Source organism: Acanthaster planci, linkage group LG02, assembly GCF_054643075.1.
Source record: "Acanthaster planci isolate LZ-2023a linkage group LG02, COTS_SCS, whole genome shotgun sequence".
Lineage (NCBI taxonomy): Eukaryota > Metazoa > Echinodermata > Asteroidea > Valvatida > Acanthasteridae > Acanthaster > Acanthaster planci.
Window position 1 is genome coordinate 32,785,445 of NC_141778.1, and position 18,490 is coordinate 32,803,934.

At 40.7% G+C, this 18,490-nt stretch overlaps 3 protein-coding genes across 12 annotated transcripts in view; 2 read left to right on the forward strand and 1 right to left on the reverse strand.

Moving 5' to 3' along the window:
- Nucleotides 1-4,618, forward strand: part of tdo2 (tryptophan 2,3-dioxygenase) — a 22,588-nt gene extending 17,970 nt beyond the window's left edge. For both annotated transcript variants that reach the window (XM_087133020.1, XM_022230653.2), the window contains one exon: nt 1,017-4,618. In XM_087133020.1, coding sequence (XP_086989146.1) covers nt 1,017-1,200 — 184 coding nt within the window. In that variant the 3' untranslated portion in view covers nt 1,201-4,618. The remainder of the gene's footprint in view (nt 1-1,016) is intronic.
- Nucleotides 4,531-14,480, reverse strand: ctso (cathepsin O). Its single transcript, XM_022230773.2, has 8 exons — nt 14,240-14,480; nt 12,645-12,874; nt 11,951-11,999; nt 10,550-10,563; nt 9,353-9,586; nt 8,444-8,485; nt 7,915-8,084; nt 4,531-7,239 (listed from the first exon to the last, which is right to left on the reverse strand). Exons 1-8 carry the CDS (start codon nt 14,417-14,419, stop codon nt 7,109-7,111), a joined length of 1,050 nt encoding a protein of 349 aa, XP_022086465.2. The 5' UTR covers nt 14,420-14,480; the 3' UTR covers nt 4,531-7,108.
- Nucleotides 14,481-15,472: 992 nt separating this feature from the next.
- The window catches only part of wdr19 (WD repeat domain 19), a 35,531-nt gene continuing 32,513 nt past the window's right edge, over nt 15,473-18,490 (forward strand). For 4 of the 9 annotated variants that reach the window (XM_087132948.1, XM_087132945.1, XM_087132946.1 and 1 more), the window contains exon 1: nt 15,478-16,431. In XM_087132948.1, the coding sequence (XP_086989074.1) occupies nt 16,132-16,431 (300 nt within the window). In that variant the 5' untranslated portion in view covers nt 15,478-16,131. Of the gene's footprint in view, nt 16,432-18,490 lie in introns of all 9 variants that reach the window. The other 5 variants (XM_087132943.1, XM_087132944.1, XM_087132947.1 and 2 more) reach the window with 3 other exon arrangements.

Consider the following 18,490-nt stretch of genomic DNA (forward strand, 5'->3'; position numbering starts at 1 on the left):
TTTTCCTTTTTCCGGATCGCAAAAACTATATTCAGTCATATTACAGCTCAACTATCTTCAATTTCCAATGAAATGGGATCAGAGGTCTACCTTGTGCGTGTATGCAGGAGTTACTACAAGAATGTTTTCAAATTTGAAGCTTTTAGTTTTGTCTTTATACAGGATCAACAAAAGTGACAACAACACTTTTCCTAGTTCTTGATCGGTTTAGCCAGTTCTGGATCACTTCAAAAATTTCTTTACGCATAAAAATTATAGTCAAGTGTAAACCCAGCCAAAAAAGTGTAACAAGCATATTTTCTAGTAACGCATGTCTTATTTTAAAGGGAATTAGTTTATATATTAGAATTTCAGTGCATTAAAATGGATAGTCTGCATAAATTTTGACTTGACTTTGCTGCTCAGCGAACCGTCGACCACATATCCCCCCATGCCACAAAGTTGACAAACTCATTACATCATGTACAAATCTATTACGCACGTGTAGTTGAGTTCATGACGTTCGTATGTGTACTTGCATGCGTGATCTGAGACTAGGCAAAATGTTCATGGAATCTCGCGAAGTGAGTGACCTAACGACCTGGAATTTTTTCAGGTGTTGATTTTTGTTGTGCTCCCTTGGTTTTTGACAAACCGTCAACAAACATTGAAGCGCAGATTGCAAATTTGGCCAAAATTCCGTTTCTTGAAATTTTCTGGAAACAAAATTTGTACTGCAATACTTGTATTTTACCTTTAACGAAAAAAGTCGTCTTAGCGCGTAATGCTGCAGAGCAATAGAAAAAAGGTGGGTATTTATTTAAAGCGATCTGGAATGAGGAAAACGACTGTAATTACTAAAAGCTTGGAGACCATGTAGGGCAAAAACTTCCTTGTCGGGCAACTGAAAATGAAATTCGGGCAACCAGATTTAAGACTCCCCTGCCCAAGGGCATCTACATTTTAAAAATTTTCACGAGCCCCGATTTCATAAGCCATATGTCTTCCTGTCACTCTGTTCTTAATTTTTTTCACAGTGATCGCTACAAGGTGTTTGTGGATCTTTTCAATCTGTCCACATTTCTCCTTCCTCGGAAGTACATTCCAGCCCTGACGCCTGACATGCAGCGCCGTCTGTCTATTCCGTATGGCAAGATCAACGGCAACGTGGGCAATCTCCACATTCCTCCAGCTCTAGTGGAGACAGATCGCGAGGTTTAAAGGTCAACTCACGTAGAGAATCACCGCTCCTCACGACACGACCCTGTTTTTGTAAGGGGGCATATATAATGCTTCTCGACGTCACTTAATAGCATAGGCCTACTTGCCATGAACGAACAAACATTTCTTCTTCAGCCTTTGCAAAGCAAGAATTCAGTTTTTTCAGTGCAGTCTGTAATTCCAGGTATTAACTGACTATGTAGGCATTGCCTGATTCTCTGTGCATAGAATGCATTGCAGGTGACACACTTAGAGGGTTGAATTACAGGCTCTTTGGAACATGGAACCTGATGGAATATGATGGAACATCAAGTTTTGATGTGGACTTTTTATTCATATGAAATATGTTGACATATTATAAATGCATGTACATAACCTACAAATATTGCTCTTCTGGCTCTTTTGAGAACTAAAACCAAAATGTTGAATTTATTTTGTTGAATTTATATATATTTTTGTGCTGTGTGTTTTGGTGCAAGCTGTTTCGGGAAAAGGTGCTGTTTTCACATCACAGAATTACCCAAAAGTTAGTTAACAGGTGAGTGGTGTTTCTGGATATAAATCGCAGGTTTGGATATAAAGTAGGCTTGAAAAGCTTTGTAGTATTTGTACAGTTTTTTACCTTTTGTACTACCATTGATATGTGAGTGTCTTTGTTTCTTAAATAATCAGTGAATTTCTGAAATGGAGGGTCATTTCCTGTAATTTGTTTTTTTAGTGCTTTTCAATGAATTTAAGTCAGTTAGGAATTACCATAAATTTGTATCAAAGATTAAGGTTACGGGTTGGGAAATGGCCTCCAAAAGTCAGTGTGTACCTTTGAGCCGCTCTATAACAGGTTGCAGTTTTTGTTGCACGTTTTCCTAACTTGACAGATAATTAAGGAATTGCCATGTTGTAAATAGAATCTAATAATTCCTCCATGCATACCTCATACATATTCATAAGCTAGCTTTGCATTTTGCTTTGCCACATGTATGAAATGATGTGGAATATTTGCCAGCCATGCACATTAAGTAGATTTTGATCTACATCCTCTGTGCATTCCATACTTGAATACCCGTTAAAAGAGGCTTCAGTAAATACTGTTACAAAAGTACACTTGTAACATAATGACGTTGTTCATTTGTGCACTTTTCCCTATAGTGGGATAGGATCCACCACACCCCTATGGGGAAGTACAGGTGAACAAAGCATGACATCACAATATTTTAGGTCTGTTGAAATGTCTTGTGCCTTTTGCCAGTTTCCAGTTGAAAATGGTGCAGATTTAGGTAGATTAGTTATATCTCCAAAGGGCCAGATACTTGTGAATAAGCATGCAGTTTGCCGTCCAAAAGTAGTAGTAGATGCTTTGATAAAAATGCACCTCTACCTTGACACATGATGCCCATAAGCTTAACCCTGTCTTCTTAGGATGTGTGTATCATACTGATATTGGAGGATTTAGCCCTGTGAGGGTTGATCGGGAAAAAAATTCCTCCATGAATGACTTGTTCTGCGGAATACCACAGAGAGGCGGTTCATTTGGGATTTACTTGCAGTTTTTCTGAGTATTCCCTGCATTAAATGCCACCCTGTCCTCAAGACCCTGCTTGCATCTGCCAGACTGACCACTGCGTGAGCAAAAGGGCAGCTTTGATCAAAATGTGTCCGATTTGACAGGCGCACTCTGCACTGGTACCTATTACTGTACCTATATTTCCGCTAAATCCCAGAGCATAGAGGGTTGTCCTTGGTTTTATGCAGTACGCAGTGCTACGCACAACCTACATGTATATGACTGACAGGGGAGTGTTTGGAGACTTCAAGCCCAACTCACAGCTGACTTCTTCTTTTACAGCACAGGGTTTGTGGCTGATCTGGTCTTGGCCCTTAGTCTTGCATTCAGTTCTGAAGTTTAGATTCCCTTGTACCTCTATGAAACTGTTTGAAACAGGAGATGTACTTTATTCATTTGTCATTCAGCACCAACGGACTAGCAGTTATATGTAAGTACTGAAACACGTACAGAAACCTTGATCCCATAACACTGGAAGTCTATTGGTTGGGTTTTTTTTAAATATATATTTTTGCTGTGCTTAATTTCATACAAACTGCAGTTTGTGTTTAAAGGACTTCTTTTGATGTTTTCTTATACAAGGTAATTTTGCAAGTCCTCTTTTTGTATTCTTTCAATAAGGGTATTCTTAAAGAGTGTAATAGCATGAAATATTTAGTGTTCGATGACCATTTTGTATTTGTCTAGCTTAATCTCTGGGAAATGTCTTTTTTCCATGTTGAAAAGATAGAGGTCCCTGTGGGACATGTCACTTTATTTCAATTTTATTTATTTATAACTTTTTTTTGAAAAACTGAAAGCACCAAACAGTACTAGAAACTTTCTTTGTAACAGGAGAGAATTTGTGACCTGTCATCACAAAATGAGCTGAAAGTCAGAATTTTCAAAAATTGAGATACTGGTATTTTATAAATCAGCAGAAAGAGAGCTTTCCAATGGTACATGTATGTACATGTGCATGGGGTAAAAGTATGAGGTGACAAGGTGGCATATTCTGGCAGCTTTGCGTCTCTTTTTCTGACATTGTTTCAACATTTCTGACCTGGCACGAATAATACTATCATCAAAATTGCTGAGAAAATGACATTTTTAAATATCTGATCCTGCTAACAAAATTGGAATTAAACAGAAGGGTTACTCTTTCCAAATATTACAAACTGCCAAAATTGAGCTCCACTTCAATATTTGACTTTGAACCCTCAAATAGGAAAGAGCAGAATGCTACTTGACATTCATTTTGTTGTGCCAAGTCACATTTGTGTAGGGATGAAAAAAAAAGGACAACCTTTAAAAAAAAAAAATCTCCAGTTTGCATCCTGGAAGCTGGATACACTACTGACATATCATTAACCTTGTATTGCTAATCAAATTTGTGATCATTGTTATCACAGTCAGTCTTCTCATAGTTTACTGCTTAGCAAGGAAGGTTACTGCCCAGTGTCCTGCTCAGGAACACCCAGAAAGAAATGCCACAGGCAGGCTGAAACCCTTACAGCCTTTTTGCTGTACAGTGTCAGGCATGCTGACTCCAACTGACATATATTTAACGCTCTGGTTTGAAGAGGTCCACCTGACTGGCTGTAGATTGTTTCAAGTATGTACATTTATAGTGAAATACCTCTGAGCAGTTTAGCTCGTCAGTAGATTATATTCCACTTATGTGCCGAGACAACATGGGAGGAGACAGTGGATTTGGGAGTATTGAGAAGTTGGGGAGGGGGAAATTGTATTGGGTATCCATGAAGTAAACATCACTATTACACTGTACGTTGTAATTGTATGGTATATTCACCTTTTATTTTGGTTACATGTTTTGCATTTCAAATGCATTTCTATTAAAAACAATTGTGACACAGATTTCTGCATATATACATGTATTCTTGGCATACTGGTAAGCAAGAGTCAATCATTTTATGATTACACACTGTTATTACAAATGGCTTAAAAAGAATCAAAATAGAAAAGAACTTTACCTCAAACAATATCTTTTTTTCAAAACACACATACACGTCAATGCTGACTGACAGTACTGAAAGAGAAAAACTACTGATAAAAATACTGTACACATTTGTTATGGAGACTGTAGAATTGGTCATCATTTATTGTGGAACAAAACTAAATGACCAGTCGTAACATTTCCAAACATCTTTCACATTGACCAAAGGTGTATCAAATGGCACTCTTGAGAGTGTAAAGGAAACAGGCAAAAATGGCTGTTTTACAGACTGCGACAATAATCATGTAAATATCTATGTTGTGAAGACACAACATTTTATGAAATCTGGGAATGTGTAAGCGGCAGATGAAGACAGAAAGAAGTACTCAAGACAGCACCAGTGTAATAAAAAAAGGTTTTGCAGTTTTTTGAAATGTTTTCTTTGAGGTTTATTTCCAAATCATGACAGTCATTGTGTAGATGATGAGGACTTATTGCTGTGTGTCTAGCAAGACAAACAAAGCTAGAGTATCCTTGTATGCTTTTCCATTACCATCATGCTACACTGCAAGTTACAACTTCCAGAAATATTCCCAGAAATACACTTCAATACTGCCAGATATTTCCAGATTAAACATTTATATAGCATACTTGCAATTTAACTGAAAACCTAGGAAGACTGTCGTGAACTGTTCAAAAGTGGAATACTGGTAAAGTATTTCAGAATCACAAGTTTAAACAATTAAAAAAAAAGTTGATTTCATTTTCTATTCAGTTTCTTATGATGTAACTGAAACTGTAAAGACTAATTCTTTCATCAGAAGTTCACGCCCGTAAGGGATTAAACTGACAATGAACACTAAATGGTGCCGTAACTCCTGAAATATAAGCATATTGTAAGCTGAGTGCTAATTAATCTGGTCACACAGAAGTCATGGAAGTTTTAGCGCACCTGCTGCTCGAAATCAAGGCGAAGAGGGACCTCACGCGGTTTAAGGAATGTGCAAATCAGCTGAACCAGGATGAATGCCTTCGTGCAACCGTCCACGGAAGCTTATGTTTTTCTTTACTTTTGTGCTAGATTTCTAGCGTACTACCTCGTATGTGAGTATGAATAGATGGAGGCGTGCCATGAGTGCACAGTGACCAATCACAGCTAAGTATACATATGCATAATGCATCAACGTGAACTGGGATGTACGATAACCATGTAAAATTAATGGCGGACCAGCTTATGAGACGACTGCAGCATGACGAGTCATTTTGTTGCTTGAATTCCACTGCAGATGAATTAATTTTGGGTGATTTTCGTGCCGAATACTTTCTGCGGGGTCTTGATGTCTTTGTGAATCTGCCAACAGGCTATGGGAAATCTGTTATTTTTCAGGCTGCACCTGTCTGCTCGGAGCACCTCAGACCAGATACAGAGCCCATAGTACTTGTCATTTGAAAAAAAATCAATCACAATCAGTAAAGAAAAGCAAGGCAAAGGCAAACTCGATCTCCGGTTACTCTGATCAGCTGGCAAAAACAACATTATCGACTTGCCATATACATGTACAGCCACGTGTGCGTTCAGTTAACCTTTATCCTAACGACCAACTTGAATTATGCGGTTAGTATGTAGCAATGAACCAATCCAAAAGTGTACTTAACCCTATCCCCCCAAGGGTTGCTGGCCCTAACCTTCCCCATTCGTACAAAGTTAAACACCCATATGGGACTTTGTGCACAGAGGCTGTTGGACTTTGTTTTTCTGAGGTATGCCAAACCCAATGCAAAAGCCAGCTGTTATGGGCCTATCAGACCTATCCCCACAGAATTAAACACTTTACTATTGTTTAATTCTGTGTGGTTGGGGAAGGTTAGGGTGAAGACATTGGCTCTTGTCATCAGCATAATGAGCACTGCCCAATACAGTTTCCACGGACAGTTGCGCCAAGGCATTCGTCCTGGTTCAGCCAGGACAAACGCCTTGGTGCATATTTCTTAGACTGCGTGAGGTTTCTCTTCGCCTTGATTTTAAGCGGCAGGTGCACGCTGCCGTGCGCTTCACTGTGACGAATGACAAACGCCTTGACCAAGGCTATAGTAGTTTTAGTGCGTATGTTGCAGTGGTCACATAGAGGAGAGGAATATCCTCCTCCAGTGCTTGTAGAGATGGAGCATTTGTTGAGATGGAAAACCCATTTTATGAGCAATTCATGCAGAATTCCATGAGTTGTTTCTTATTGGAACTTTTTGTCCGTGGGATGCAATATCCATTATTTTAAATTATGTGGTACACATTCTCCAAGAAATCAGTGTAGCTGTTTAATTAATAGGTCAATACCAAGGTGCACTGCTGTCTTATGAGAAGCTTAGTTTCTTGCCTTGTCTTCGCAACTTTTGTCTGAAGGCAGGAGCACGTCTCAGTTGGTATTCACACTTCCTACAGCATTAGCAATGCCACACAGGTTACCGCCTATCTTGATGTGAAGATATCCACCCAGACCCCAGGTGGCACCCCAGGAGTTGCGGACGATATAGAAAGGGATTGGACCTGTAATGCGCAGAGTTGTGATGGAAGGAGTGGTGTAAACAGTGCTGGAGATCAGTGAAGATGTAACTCTTAACAGAGGCTTTGCATGTTAGCTATCTTGCAGGGCAGTTTTGTTAAAGGGAAGCTTCCTTTGTGCATACCGTGTGGAATAAAAGCACAGGCCTGCAACATGACAGTCATGCAAACCCTCTATTGGAATTTAACTGCATTCTTGATGAGATGGCTGAACCTCACAGTTCATTTGTTCAACAGTATTATGGAGTGATATCACCATTACTTTTTAAACTTTTGAGGCATTTTTTGACTGCCATTCAGTGATGCAGCAATGACGGAAAGTACATGTATCACCAGTAGAGGTGAGATGCAGGATGAGGAAGAGCCGTCTTCCTTAGCTCCTGAATTTATCACTGAGATTTTGCGGGAACAGTTTACCTCCCCTAAAAATATCATCTTGAACTGTTTCAAGGCATCAGGAACATTGTGTTTCGAATTCCCATTTGATTCTATGGATGTCCTCCAGAAACTGATTCCAGCTTTTCCCTCAAGTCTCTGAAATTAACAATTTTAAGCATCGTCATTCCTATTCTGGGGTTTTTTTTTTTTGGGGGGGGAAGCTGTGAGCCACGGTGACATTCTCACCTATTCAAGGAATTTCAACAATAAAATCCACTTTACCTGTTTGGTCGTAGCCCACAATCTGCACAGCGTGATTGTCATAATGAGCCGTACAGTGATGCTGGATAATTCCTCCCATGTAGTCCTGGAACGATGTTGCATCGATCGCTGCCAGCAACGGGCCATGCCTGTATATAAGGGACACCATCTCTTGCTCCTCGCCTGCGTACCTAGGATATGTTAAGAAAAAGAGGACTTGTCTGGATTACGTAGCTGTGGCTAATGTTTACACACGTGCCTATGGCAGTGGCTACAGCTACTTTCTATATAGTCTGGTGTCATTTCAAGCCATAGCCGACTAATGGTGGGCTGGCCAAGTTCCCCTCCAACTCGAATTGGTACATACCTATGCTCTTCCATACTTTTTTGCCTTAAATCGAAACTCATTGTGATTAGATGTATTTACAATAAACGAACTCACACTACCTTTTTAACACAATTTCCACAATTGCATGCAGTTAGACTTCAAAATGGCTCAAGGTTTGACAAGGAATTGGCAAATATCTACAAACAAAATCTGAATACTCACTGATGGCAAGTATAATTTTTCAGATACACCAGTCCATGCGATCTGAAAACAAGAAAAAATTTGAAACCTTACAGATTTACAACTGACACATATTTTGTAATTGTGCATTTCTTTACATCCCAAAACAGTTGCAGATCCCCCTCCCCACAGAGGAGATCTGTTTTTTAGGGCAACCATAATGTTTTTCAGAAGGAAATAAACTTTAGAGACCCTAATTCTTTCTGAGTTTCGGGGAAAAGTGTTCAATTTTTTAGCCTACATATGTCCATGTGAAAATGAGTTGGAAAAATTTCAGGAAAATGTGAAGTTTTTGGTGTAAGCCTACATTTCTTTCAGTGAGATGAGGAAGTGGGTGCTGAATGAGGGAACCAGACAGCAATACAGGCATTTTACAAAAGAGCATCTCCAAGAGTTTGCAACGCATTGGCCAATCACAATGCACACAATTTGTCAACCAATGCACATTTGGAAAGGGTCAACAGATTTTGCACACTGTGATTGGCTAACATGTTTCAAACTCTTGGAGGCGTGCTATTGTAAATCACACATATTCTTAGTGAGCAAATTTCTTTACAGACAATGCTTCCTCCCTACAATAGTATGTCTCAAGGTTAAGAATACTTAGGAGAATTCAATATAAATACATAAACAACAACTGCCAATCAGAGGTAGAGAATGACCTGCCTCCAGTGGCAGCATAAAACCATTCATACAATGCACATTAATGCAAGTTTATGAAGTTTGGATTTAAGGGTGTACTGGACCAATTATTACAGTTCCTGTGACGCTTCAGACGGTAAAAAGAGTTCTAATTCTAGCTCCAAATTTGTGTCTGTTATGGTATTTAACTGTTGATAAATTTTCCTCGGAGGATAAGGAATCAGATATGTAACACAACAGAAGTCTTACATGGCCACTATGTCACAAGACTCTGACTTCTGCTTGTAAGGGTAGTCCTTTGACAGGACCACCTTCTCCTTGGTGGAGTTAAGCCATTTAAGGGTTTCGCAGAGGTTGCCCCCACTGCAGCCGTGATCGCTGCCCACGTTGTTGCAGTCCAGGACCTGCTGAGCACTCAGGTCATACAGGGTGCGGGTCTTGAGGGCATGCTGGGTCTCCAGGCACTCCACGATACTGAAAGCCCTGAACGGATACACGGAGAAGGGGTGGGAGGAAGATGAACCCTGTAAGGGCAGAAATTGACTAGCTAGCACCGCGGCCTGCACAAATGGGTATTATGTGCACACGCTACATACACAAACACACTTGTGTTTGGACATTTTGGTCGCCAATCGTGGCTTGGTTTAGTTGAACTGTAACACAACAGTTTTTAATAGATTCCTGACTGTACTGCATGTACACAGCTGGTTGGTGTGCCATTTCCTCCCTCGACAGTCGTTTCAATCACCACGCATCATTTCTGCTGAATACAGCGAATAGGTTATGTTGGTTTGGTTTGATTCAAATCATCAGGCTCACCACTCTGCTGTATGATTCTCTTGAATTCGACTAGGAAAGACAGGGGGAGTTGTTCTCCGTGTTTAGAGAAACAGCGCTCTGAATATGTGGACCGACTAACCTCAGAGAATGTAACTGTTATTAACTGTGAATTTCTCTCTTGGTGTCTTTGTTACTGTATCCATCATTTTGAAGCATTTTCTTTGTGTCGTATTGCTCACTACCTTATTAACCCCTTCCGGTCGGAATTCTTCTGACCATGACTACTGGGCTGTGGTATGCCCAGTATGCAAAGCTCTGTCCAGCAGCAGGCCCACATTGAACCAACAGCTGCATGGCGAATAGACTGTATGTGTGGTATGCACTTATGCTCACACAAAGCCACCGCTGCGGACAGTTCTGGTTCGGATGAAGGGGTTAATAAAACTCAATCAGTAAATAAAACGCTGCAAATTGAAACTACTACACTGAACAGGTGGTGGCAGAATGGCAGAATTCTGTCCACCCCTTCCATCCCACCTGAATACACTCAAGTTGGTGCTCACAATAGGCAAAGTACATGTATATCCTTCTCTGCCACGTGTGTGACATTAAGGAGATACTGGAGGACAGTGACTCTCCACACTCCAACATACTTGAATCACTTACCAACATCCTCCGCACTGCAGAAGCATCGTCAATGTGCAGCAGGCATTTACATGTAGATAACGGATGTGTAGACAAGTGATGCATATAGGAAGCAAAAACAATCCAATGTGGTTTGATCAATGTACATGTACATTTGATTTCTAAGCACTATCCCATCTAATGCTTTGACAAGTAAAATCACTATGCCTCATACATATTCATGATCCAGAGCTGAATTCTGACTGGAAAATCCACCATCATGCCTCATCCGCAATATTTGCTCAGTTTGTCAACCCCGCAGGTAAGCTCAGACACAGAGTAAATACCCATGTGCAGATGTTAATCACATGCTAGTTTGTCTGTGTATGCACTTTACAAAGCAATTGAGGAACTATCGCACAGGTGTAGTACACATGGGAGAGGGGGACATCCCCCTAGCTACACGTGTAAAAAAATCGCAGCATACATAACTGTTGAGAGAGTCCAGTGATGATGGACTGGATGTGTTTTCTTTCATAGCGGTGAACTGAATATGCATGAAGTACGGTAAAACAACAACACGGTTTATTTTGCTCGAATAGTTGATATTAGCTCCCCTTGGTATTGAGTCTTTGCATGGTAGCCATCTTGCAGGGTAGTTCTTTTGCTCCACAGGTACACCGTGTAAATCTCCTTTGTACGTGCCCTTTTGAACAAAAGCACTGCCCTGTAATGATGGCTACCACGCAAAGCCTCTATTGGAAGTTGACAAACTAGTTCCTTGGGTCTACCTCAGGAATTAGTTTGTCAACATCAACTATGCACCCTAAGACCATATTATATTTGTATAGCACTGCCAGGGTAGCTGTGCTTCTTTAAAGGAACAAGGGAATAGAAATATTTTTATAAATTTTACTAAAAACCCTTGAAATTGCATCTTTGGGTTTCAATTAACCACATTTTAAATTTTTGTTTTGCAATTTTAACCCATATTTTGATGCTTTTGGGGTTTTATGCTAATGACATTTGCATATTCATGAGGAAAACTATGATGTCATCCAAGGCACTGAATCTCAATGTTGCACTGATTTGTGCAGAAAAATTTCTTATTTTCTTTTTAGCAATTTATTGCTGTGTAAGTATGGCAATAATCCAGCAAAAATCCTTTTCACAGAAATGTTCCCAGATAGCAAATTTGGGGTTCACAATTTGAACATGGAAACATGCAACCTGAACCATGTCTTCCTGGATTTACATCAAAGCAAAAGCGCCCTCACTTGTCCAGAAATGCTTGGTCTATTTTTTTCATGTTTGGAAAAGTGCACCGTTCAGTTCATGTAACTCAAAAAAGATGTCAAACAGTCTTCATACAAGGAAGAACATTACAGAAATACACAAAAAGTGATTCTAAGAAAACTTCATTTCCTGGTTCCTTTAACTTACCGTCCCTTGGTTCTTGACTGATGTTAACACAGGTGGGTGTCTCCCTTGTCTGCAAAGAATGAACAGACAAGCAGTGTTTGGACTGAAGAAAAGAATCATTATCTCATCAGATATTTTCCCGATCAAGTTAATAAAGGACACACAGTCTATTTATAGTACAATCACCTCTTGATGAGAATTACTTATTACTACATAAATAATTAGTCAAATTCGGAATGTGTTTTACTGCAGTCCCAATAGAAGTAAGGAATGTTCAGATGATGAATGACCAGCAATGCTAACAAATGCACAGTGTGCATTGAAATACACATTTTCAGCCAGCAAGTGATATATCTTCAATAGTAGGAAAAATTGGTGAAAGACGCAGGACTTGGACATGGTAAACACAATTATAGGTATTTTTCTGATTTCCATAGATGACAATTATTTCACAAGATGAGCACTGTTGAAACAAACATACTATCATAAAGAGTAACTTCTGAGGGTCCTGATCTTTTGAATTCGTTTGTTCTGAAATTACACGTATTTGGATGTGGCAATGTCATTTAGCTTGTCCCAGCAATCTTGCTTTTTAATGAAAGTTAACTATGTACAATAAAAGTTCAGGTATACATGTACTTATTCTTAAACTCTTACAGTAGATGGAAACTTCCACTGAAAAATCAGAGAATTCCGGAGTGATAGGGCTACTCACAAAGTATACTTTTTGGGGATGTCTTTATTCGGCTGGGCTGTTTCTGTGACTTTCCCCTGATGGTCTGACTTGGGTCTGCTCAACACAAAAGCTGGTCGTCCCGCCCTTCCACCGAGCAAAGAGGATGCAAACTCCTTCTGGGTCAAGTCAGCAAACTGGGTTACCCCGTAAAAGGCATCGTGAGGGCCAGTACGATAGGAATTCAACCATTTGTGACGTGCCAGACTTTCCTGTGTTTTGTGCACATAAGCAGAATGATTTATGTGAAAAAAGAACAAAAGCCAGTAAGTACAAACAAACAATAAGAGATTTTACTATGTTGCCCTGCACCTTTTATCTTTATCGGTTAAAAAGCTCACTAATCATGACAAAACACTTGGGTGATAGAGTGGCTGGTAATGGACAGGCAAGGAAGGTGGACAATCAATTTGAAAGAAAGAGTTCCATATATGGATGCTACTTGACACCCCGTGCACCAAGCCTATAAGACTGGTCTGAAAATTCTAAGTGTTTTCTCAGGAACGACTTGGTTTTTTTCCCTCCTAAATTGAACTTTTCTGAACATGTTTTTGCTTTCTGATGGCTAATGGGTCACTGTAGGGAATAATTACTGGCATCCGTATCTTCCCGCATTTGAAACCTTCCTACCATATATTGCTTGGCTGAAAATTTAACATTGATAAGAAATTTATAACATAAACTAGGAGAAAAATGACTTGACTCACAAAACATCTTTTTAAAAATTAATCTCAAGTACCATTTCTTGGTAGATTATAGTACTGAGCATTTACATCTGGCTTTTAGCTTTAGCATGTTTAGTTTAGGAAAGAGTTCTGTATCTAGCCATTGCCACCATGATTCTGAGTTTTGTAAATATGATAAGTTTTGAAACTATGGTAAGCCATAAGAACAACTTTCCTGAGGTTATTTCAGTTTTATCCCAAGCCGTAAATCATGTTCATATACATGTACATGTACACAAATTCAATGATATGCCACATGTTGAATGGAAGTTGTTTGGCAATACGTTCCAACAGTAGTGTGTGTCCCAAGTACAGTCCCAACTGTAGTGCTGCAGTTGGGCTGGCCAAACTATTATTGACCAATTTCTATAGAAATTTTCTCAACCTTATCCAAGTTTATGCATCTTACACTCAACACAATTCATCTAAAAGATGACACTTCATCTAAAACATGACACTGTAATTTGTAAACAATAACTCTTATTGCTGATACCGCATGAGTGATTTTGCACAATGGTAGAAAGACATTGTGGGAAGGGTAAAGGAAGACGTGACATTATCATCATAGTCATTTTGGGGGTAGGCTGCATGTATGTCGGTTTGTAAAATTGTAGGCCTACGTAGTGGTGATGACCAGGCAGTGGAGCCTTCACTGTTCACTTCAATTTACATAGTCACAGCTCCGAAGATCACTGCAAACACGGTCAGATGTGCCAAAAACAAATTTTAAAATCTCATCTGTATACCGGTGAACATGACCTGTCGCTGCAAAATCACATGGGCTGTGTAATCACATGATCAGGGATCACGGATCTGTCAATTATCCGCTGTCAACAAGGATGGTCAATTTACCTTAAAAATTCCAAAGCGTTTTTGATATTCTATCGACCCATTCTTGTACGTTTTACCATACTTGATGATGAAGTCGTTAAACATTTTCTCCTCCGGTGAAATTCCAATCACGAAAATGTTTAAAAGGACCACCAAAATGAAGAAAACGAGCATGAGTAATTTCCACATCCGTCGACCCATCTTGTCCGCATGGTCAAAAGTTTTGTTGCCTGAGAATACTCTGGACCCAAATCGGAGCCGCAGCTTCCTGACAAGCGCCCTCTCGGGTTTTCATTGCCACCAACGGGGCGTCGTCTGCTAGGATTGAGTGAAATGGATTTCGCTGGTCCATGATGGACCATCAGAGTAGGTCAGTGCCGTTTAAGTTTGGGTTCAGTTGGGTCTTTTTTCAAAGTCATTAAGGAAGGAATAGCAACATATTTCTTCTTCGGTGTTAAAACTAAGGCTTGTTAATAAAAGTACGTAGTTATTCTTGTGAAAATTCGTTGATATCGCTTAGTTGATTGAACTTCCCAGTTTCACTGATTGATCGATGAAAACCGGTCCTGTAAATAGTCAGAAAGTGTTTCATTTAATGTATTAATTGACTGAAATATTGTAACCACCTCCGCATTCTGTTTAAAGTGAACTTTGACATCAGTCTCAACGGGTAGGACATTCTTCGTATCACGTTCATCTTGTTATGTTTTGAACACATGAAAACACACCATTTTCAACAAGCTAGTTTTAATCATATGAACCCCAAGTTGGACCAAGAGAGGACACAATTTTCCTAGACGGAGGCTTCGTGGGTCAGAACTGCACTTCGTTGGTTCACAAACGGTTATGAAATGTAGGCGTTAAGTTAGCATTGCTACCAGCAAAACTGGTGAACACTCCCGACCAACATGGCTCTTTTCAAGCGATGAGAATCGATGAGAGGGTGCTTAGAACTGCTCAAGGCGGATATCTTGAACACTATTCAGAGAATAATACAGAGTTTTATAATGATGCCGAACCAACCCCTGACAGCTTCCCTGTAAGCTGTTGGAAAGATTTGATTTTGATGAGATTTGTGTTCAGTGGTGTCTCGTGTCCGCAGGTGCCGTGGGTGACCCAGGCTCTTAATTTGCACCGCCCGCTGACGTCATATTGAGCTTTGCAGTGCGTATGATCGCATGCATGCATGCGATCATATTCATTGAGCGAGCATGCGCTGCGCGGCGCTACGTATTATTTTTATTGGCGCAGGGTTCAAGAGACCAGTATTTCGTCGTCATCATTGTTTCCCTCTGTTCAAGCAAAAAGAACACCAATATTTCGTGCCCCTTCAGCACGAAACTGCATTTCGAGGGAAAGAGGCTCACTAAGGCTGAAATACATTGAATGAAACGGACGGGTACTCCCCAAATGCCATAAATACAATGTGCTAACGATTGCAGCTGAATATTGATGATGAAATTGACCAGCGAAGCGATGCCGCAGTGGAGGAGCGTTAGTACTTATTTACAGTGGAAGAATAATGCAAAATGATCGAGACACGTGCTTGAATGCCTTCCGGCTTCAACGAGAGTATGCGGTACTCGAAGATAAATTTTGCTCAGGCTGTCCATGACGTGGTGACATCGGAATCTTAACAGATGCAGTGACGGATAAGAGTATTGATCGTGACTTTGAGTTTGCGAGCCGAGCAGTCCAGCTTCCAAACCCTTGACCTTGTGGAGGTAGTACAGTTATAGAAGAGAAAAATTGATGAGGAGCAGTTGAGGTATAAAAATGAATGTTGACCTTGCAATGGAGAGGTCAGTTGCAGGCCAAGCTTGAGAGGAAGCTGAATAGTGTGATCTAAGTGCCGGCTCTTTGGGTCATATTCAGAGAGCAAACGCCCGCCGAAGCGATCGTGACCATAATCGATGCCTGGGCGACCAGGCAGCATGTCGGCAAGCTCTCGCTTCAGATTCCGGAGCACAAAGACTTCAGCGTCAGGTTCGGTGGCGTCCACCTCAAAAACCGTCTCTCATGATAAGAAGAACGCTGTTCCAAGGACTCCTCCATCCCCTACGTCCCCCTCTCTCTCCCCACCGGACGCTGCGTCTGCTCGCCGGGGATGGGATCAAAGGTTACGGGCGGTCCGAAGCTGTGGCATCTCACTGCCAACACGGGCGGATCCTCGATGTATGAAAGCCGATGGCCTGATGGTGACTCAAGTAAAGGTGAGGTGTTCATAAATGGACTGAAATACATTTAGATCCCACGCCTGTATCTCAAGGGGAAGGAGTGAATTTGTCCGTAATAATTATCTATAGCGTGGCACTTTTACCAAAGAGTAAACTACTGTTGGTAACACTCCTCTGGTATGAGATAAACATTTTGCAGGGAAATCGTGTTTTCAGATTGAACTGCCTGAAAATGAAGGATGCCTTCCACTGCATATTTTCTGACGATGATATAAGTCTAGGAGTATGTATTTGCAGTTTCTTTTGTTTATTCCCTTTGAACAAGCTCTTTGGTGGGGTGCTGGACAGGGAATCGTTCTTCTCTGGCCCCAGCATTCTATATAGATTATGAGACAATCATGACATATATTGTGGTAGCCTAAATACGCGTACACTCGAACACGTACTAGAAACGTATGATCTTAACTCTTTCATTGTGACAGATGACTGTGTTAGCTTCCAAGGTCCGAAGTAATTTCCCTCAAATTCAACCAAATGCTCAATACCGGTAGAAGATATTTTCCTGCGGAGTAACAGTATACGTAATTTCAGAACATTCGAATCCCTTCAACGCACGAACTGGACTCGAAATACAGTGAAAAACATCTCAAAACGCTGAAGGCAGACGTGTCTTGAATGCACTTGGACGGGATCAGCAAACCTTCCCTTTCAGCAACGGTACCTAACAGAACTTTCATCAAGGCAAATCGCCCACGCAAAACGTCAGTTTATCAAAATGCTTAATATGCTGAGAGGTAGTAGAACAATTTAATGTCAATTTCTTATTGAAACTCACGCTCGAATCCAGACTTATCCCCAATTCAGATCCCTTTTTCACTGGTTTGCCTTGTTCATTGGATTTATACTTTGATGGTTTTCTATCATCTGATGGAACGGGTGACCTGATTTCTATCTCTGCGGGCTCCCCGGTATGCGATGTAATCGCATTCTTCGTTTCGTTGCTGCATCTTTCACCGTGCAGCTTCAATCTTCTGGGAAAATCTCCAAGACCTCCTCTATCTGTGGATAAGCGCTGACGTACGTCGCGCCTTACAAGCTCCCTTGGGTAAATACATGTAACACCAATTGACCTGGCGATCTGTGCCCGAGCCACACTCATTAATGAAAAACTAGTACCGGGAAATAGTATTTGTTTTCGTTCGCGTTGGTTGTGAGAGAGAATCAATCCGAACTATTTTATTAACATTGAAAGTATGAAATGAGAACGTTTGCAACGTGCATTCAAATGCAGGCTCAAGGCATGGGCTTGGCCACGATTTTTCTCGGGGTATTGACTAGAAAGGGACAAGTTCGGATCAGTTTTCAAACAACATCTTTCGTCTTCTTTTCACCCTCCTTTCTTTATTTTTCGTATTTCTTGGAAGGCAACGTCTCTTGCCCACTCGCGAAGGGGCGATTTTTTTTAATGATTCGGTAGTCTATAAGTACGTAGCTTCCATGTGAAGGCATTTTAGTCCATCCCTGTGCGCGCACGTTGTGTAGGCCTATGCAGCATCCTGCAATCTTGATGGACAGCACCTGCGTCACTTTTACTAATAATTGACCTCATTATTTTTTCATCCCTTTTGTCCGAACTTTATTGAACCATGAGAATCCTTCTCAACGATTAGGTCTCTTTGCCCTGTAACACCTGTGTCTACATGTATACCGATGTACCAACCATTAGGGATTTGCCCCCCCCATTTAAAAAAGTGACTCAATTTAGAGCAGGGGGAGCGGGTCAGCATAGCGGTTCTTTCCTAGCTTTGCACCAATGAGTCCCGGCTTGGCCCAGGCTTTAAGTGCATTTGGTTTCCAGTCCATACTCGCCCTCGCAGGTTTTCTCCGGGTACTCCGGTTTCCTCCTGCCTCTAAAACTGGACCTTCTTCTTATCTCTGTAAAGTGACGCTGATTTAATAAAGGTTATGATGAACGTGTAGTTACTGGCGCAAATAGCCTGAGTAGCTGAAAGCTCCATTAAAAGAAAAAACAAAACAAAAAAACAAAAACAAAACAAACAAATATATAACACAGAGCACAGGGATTGCCAGTCAC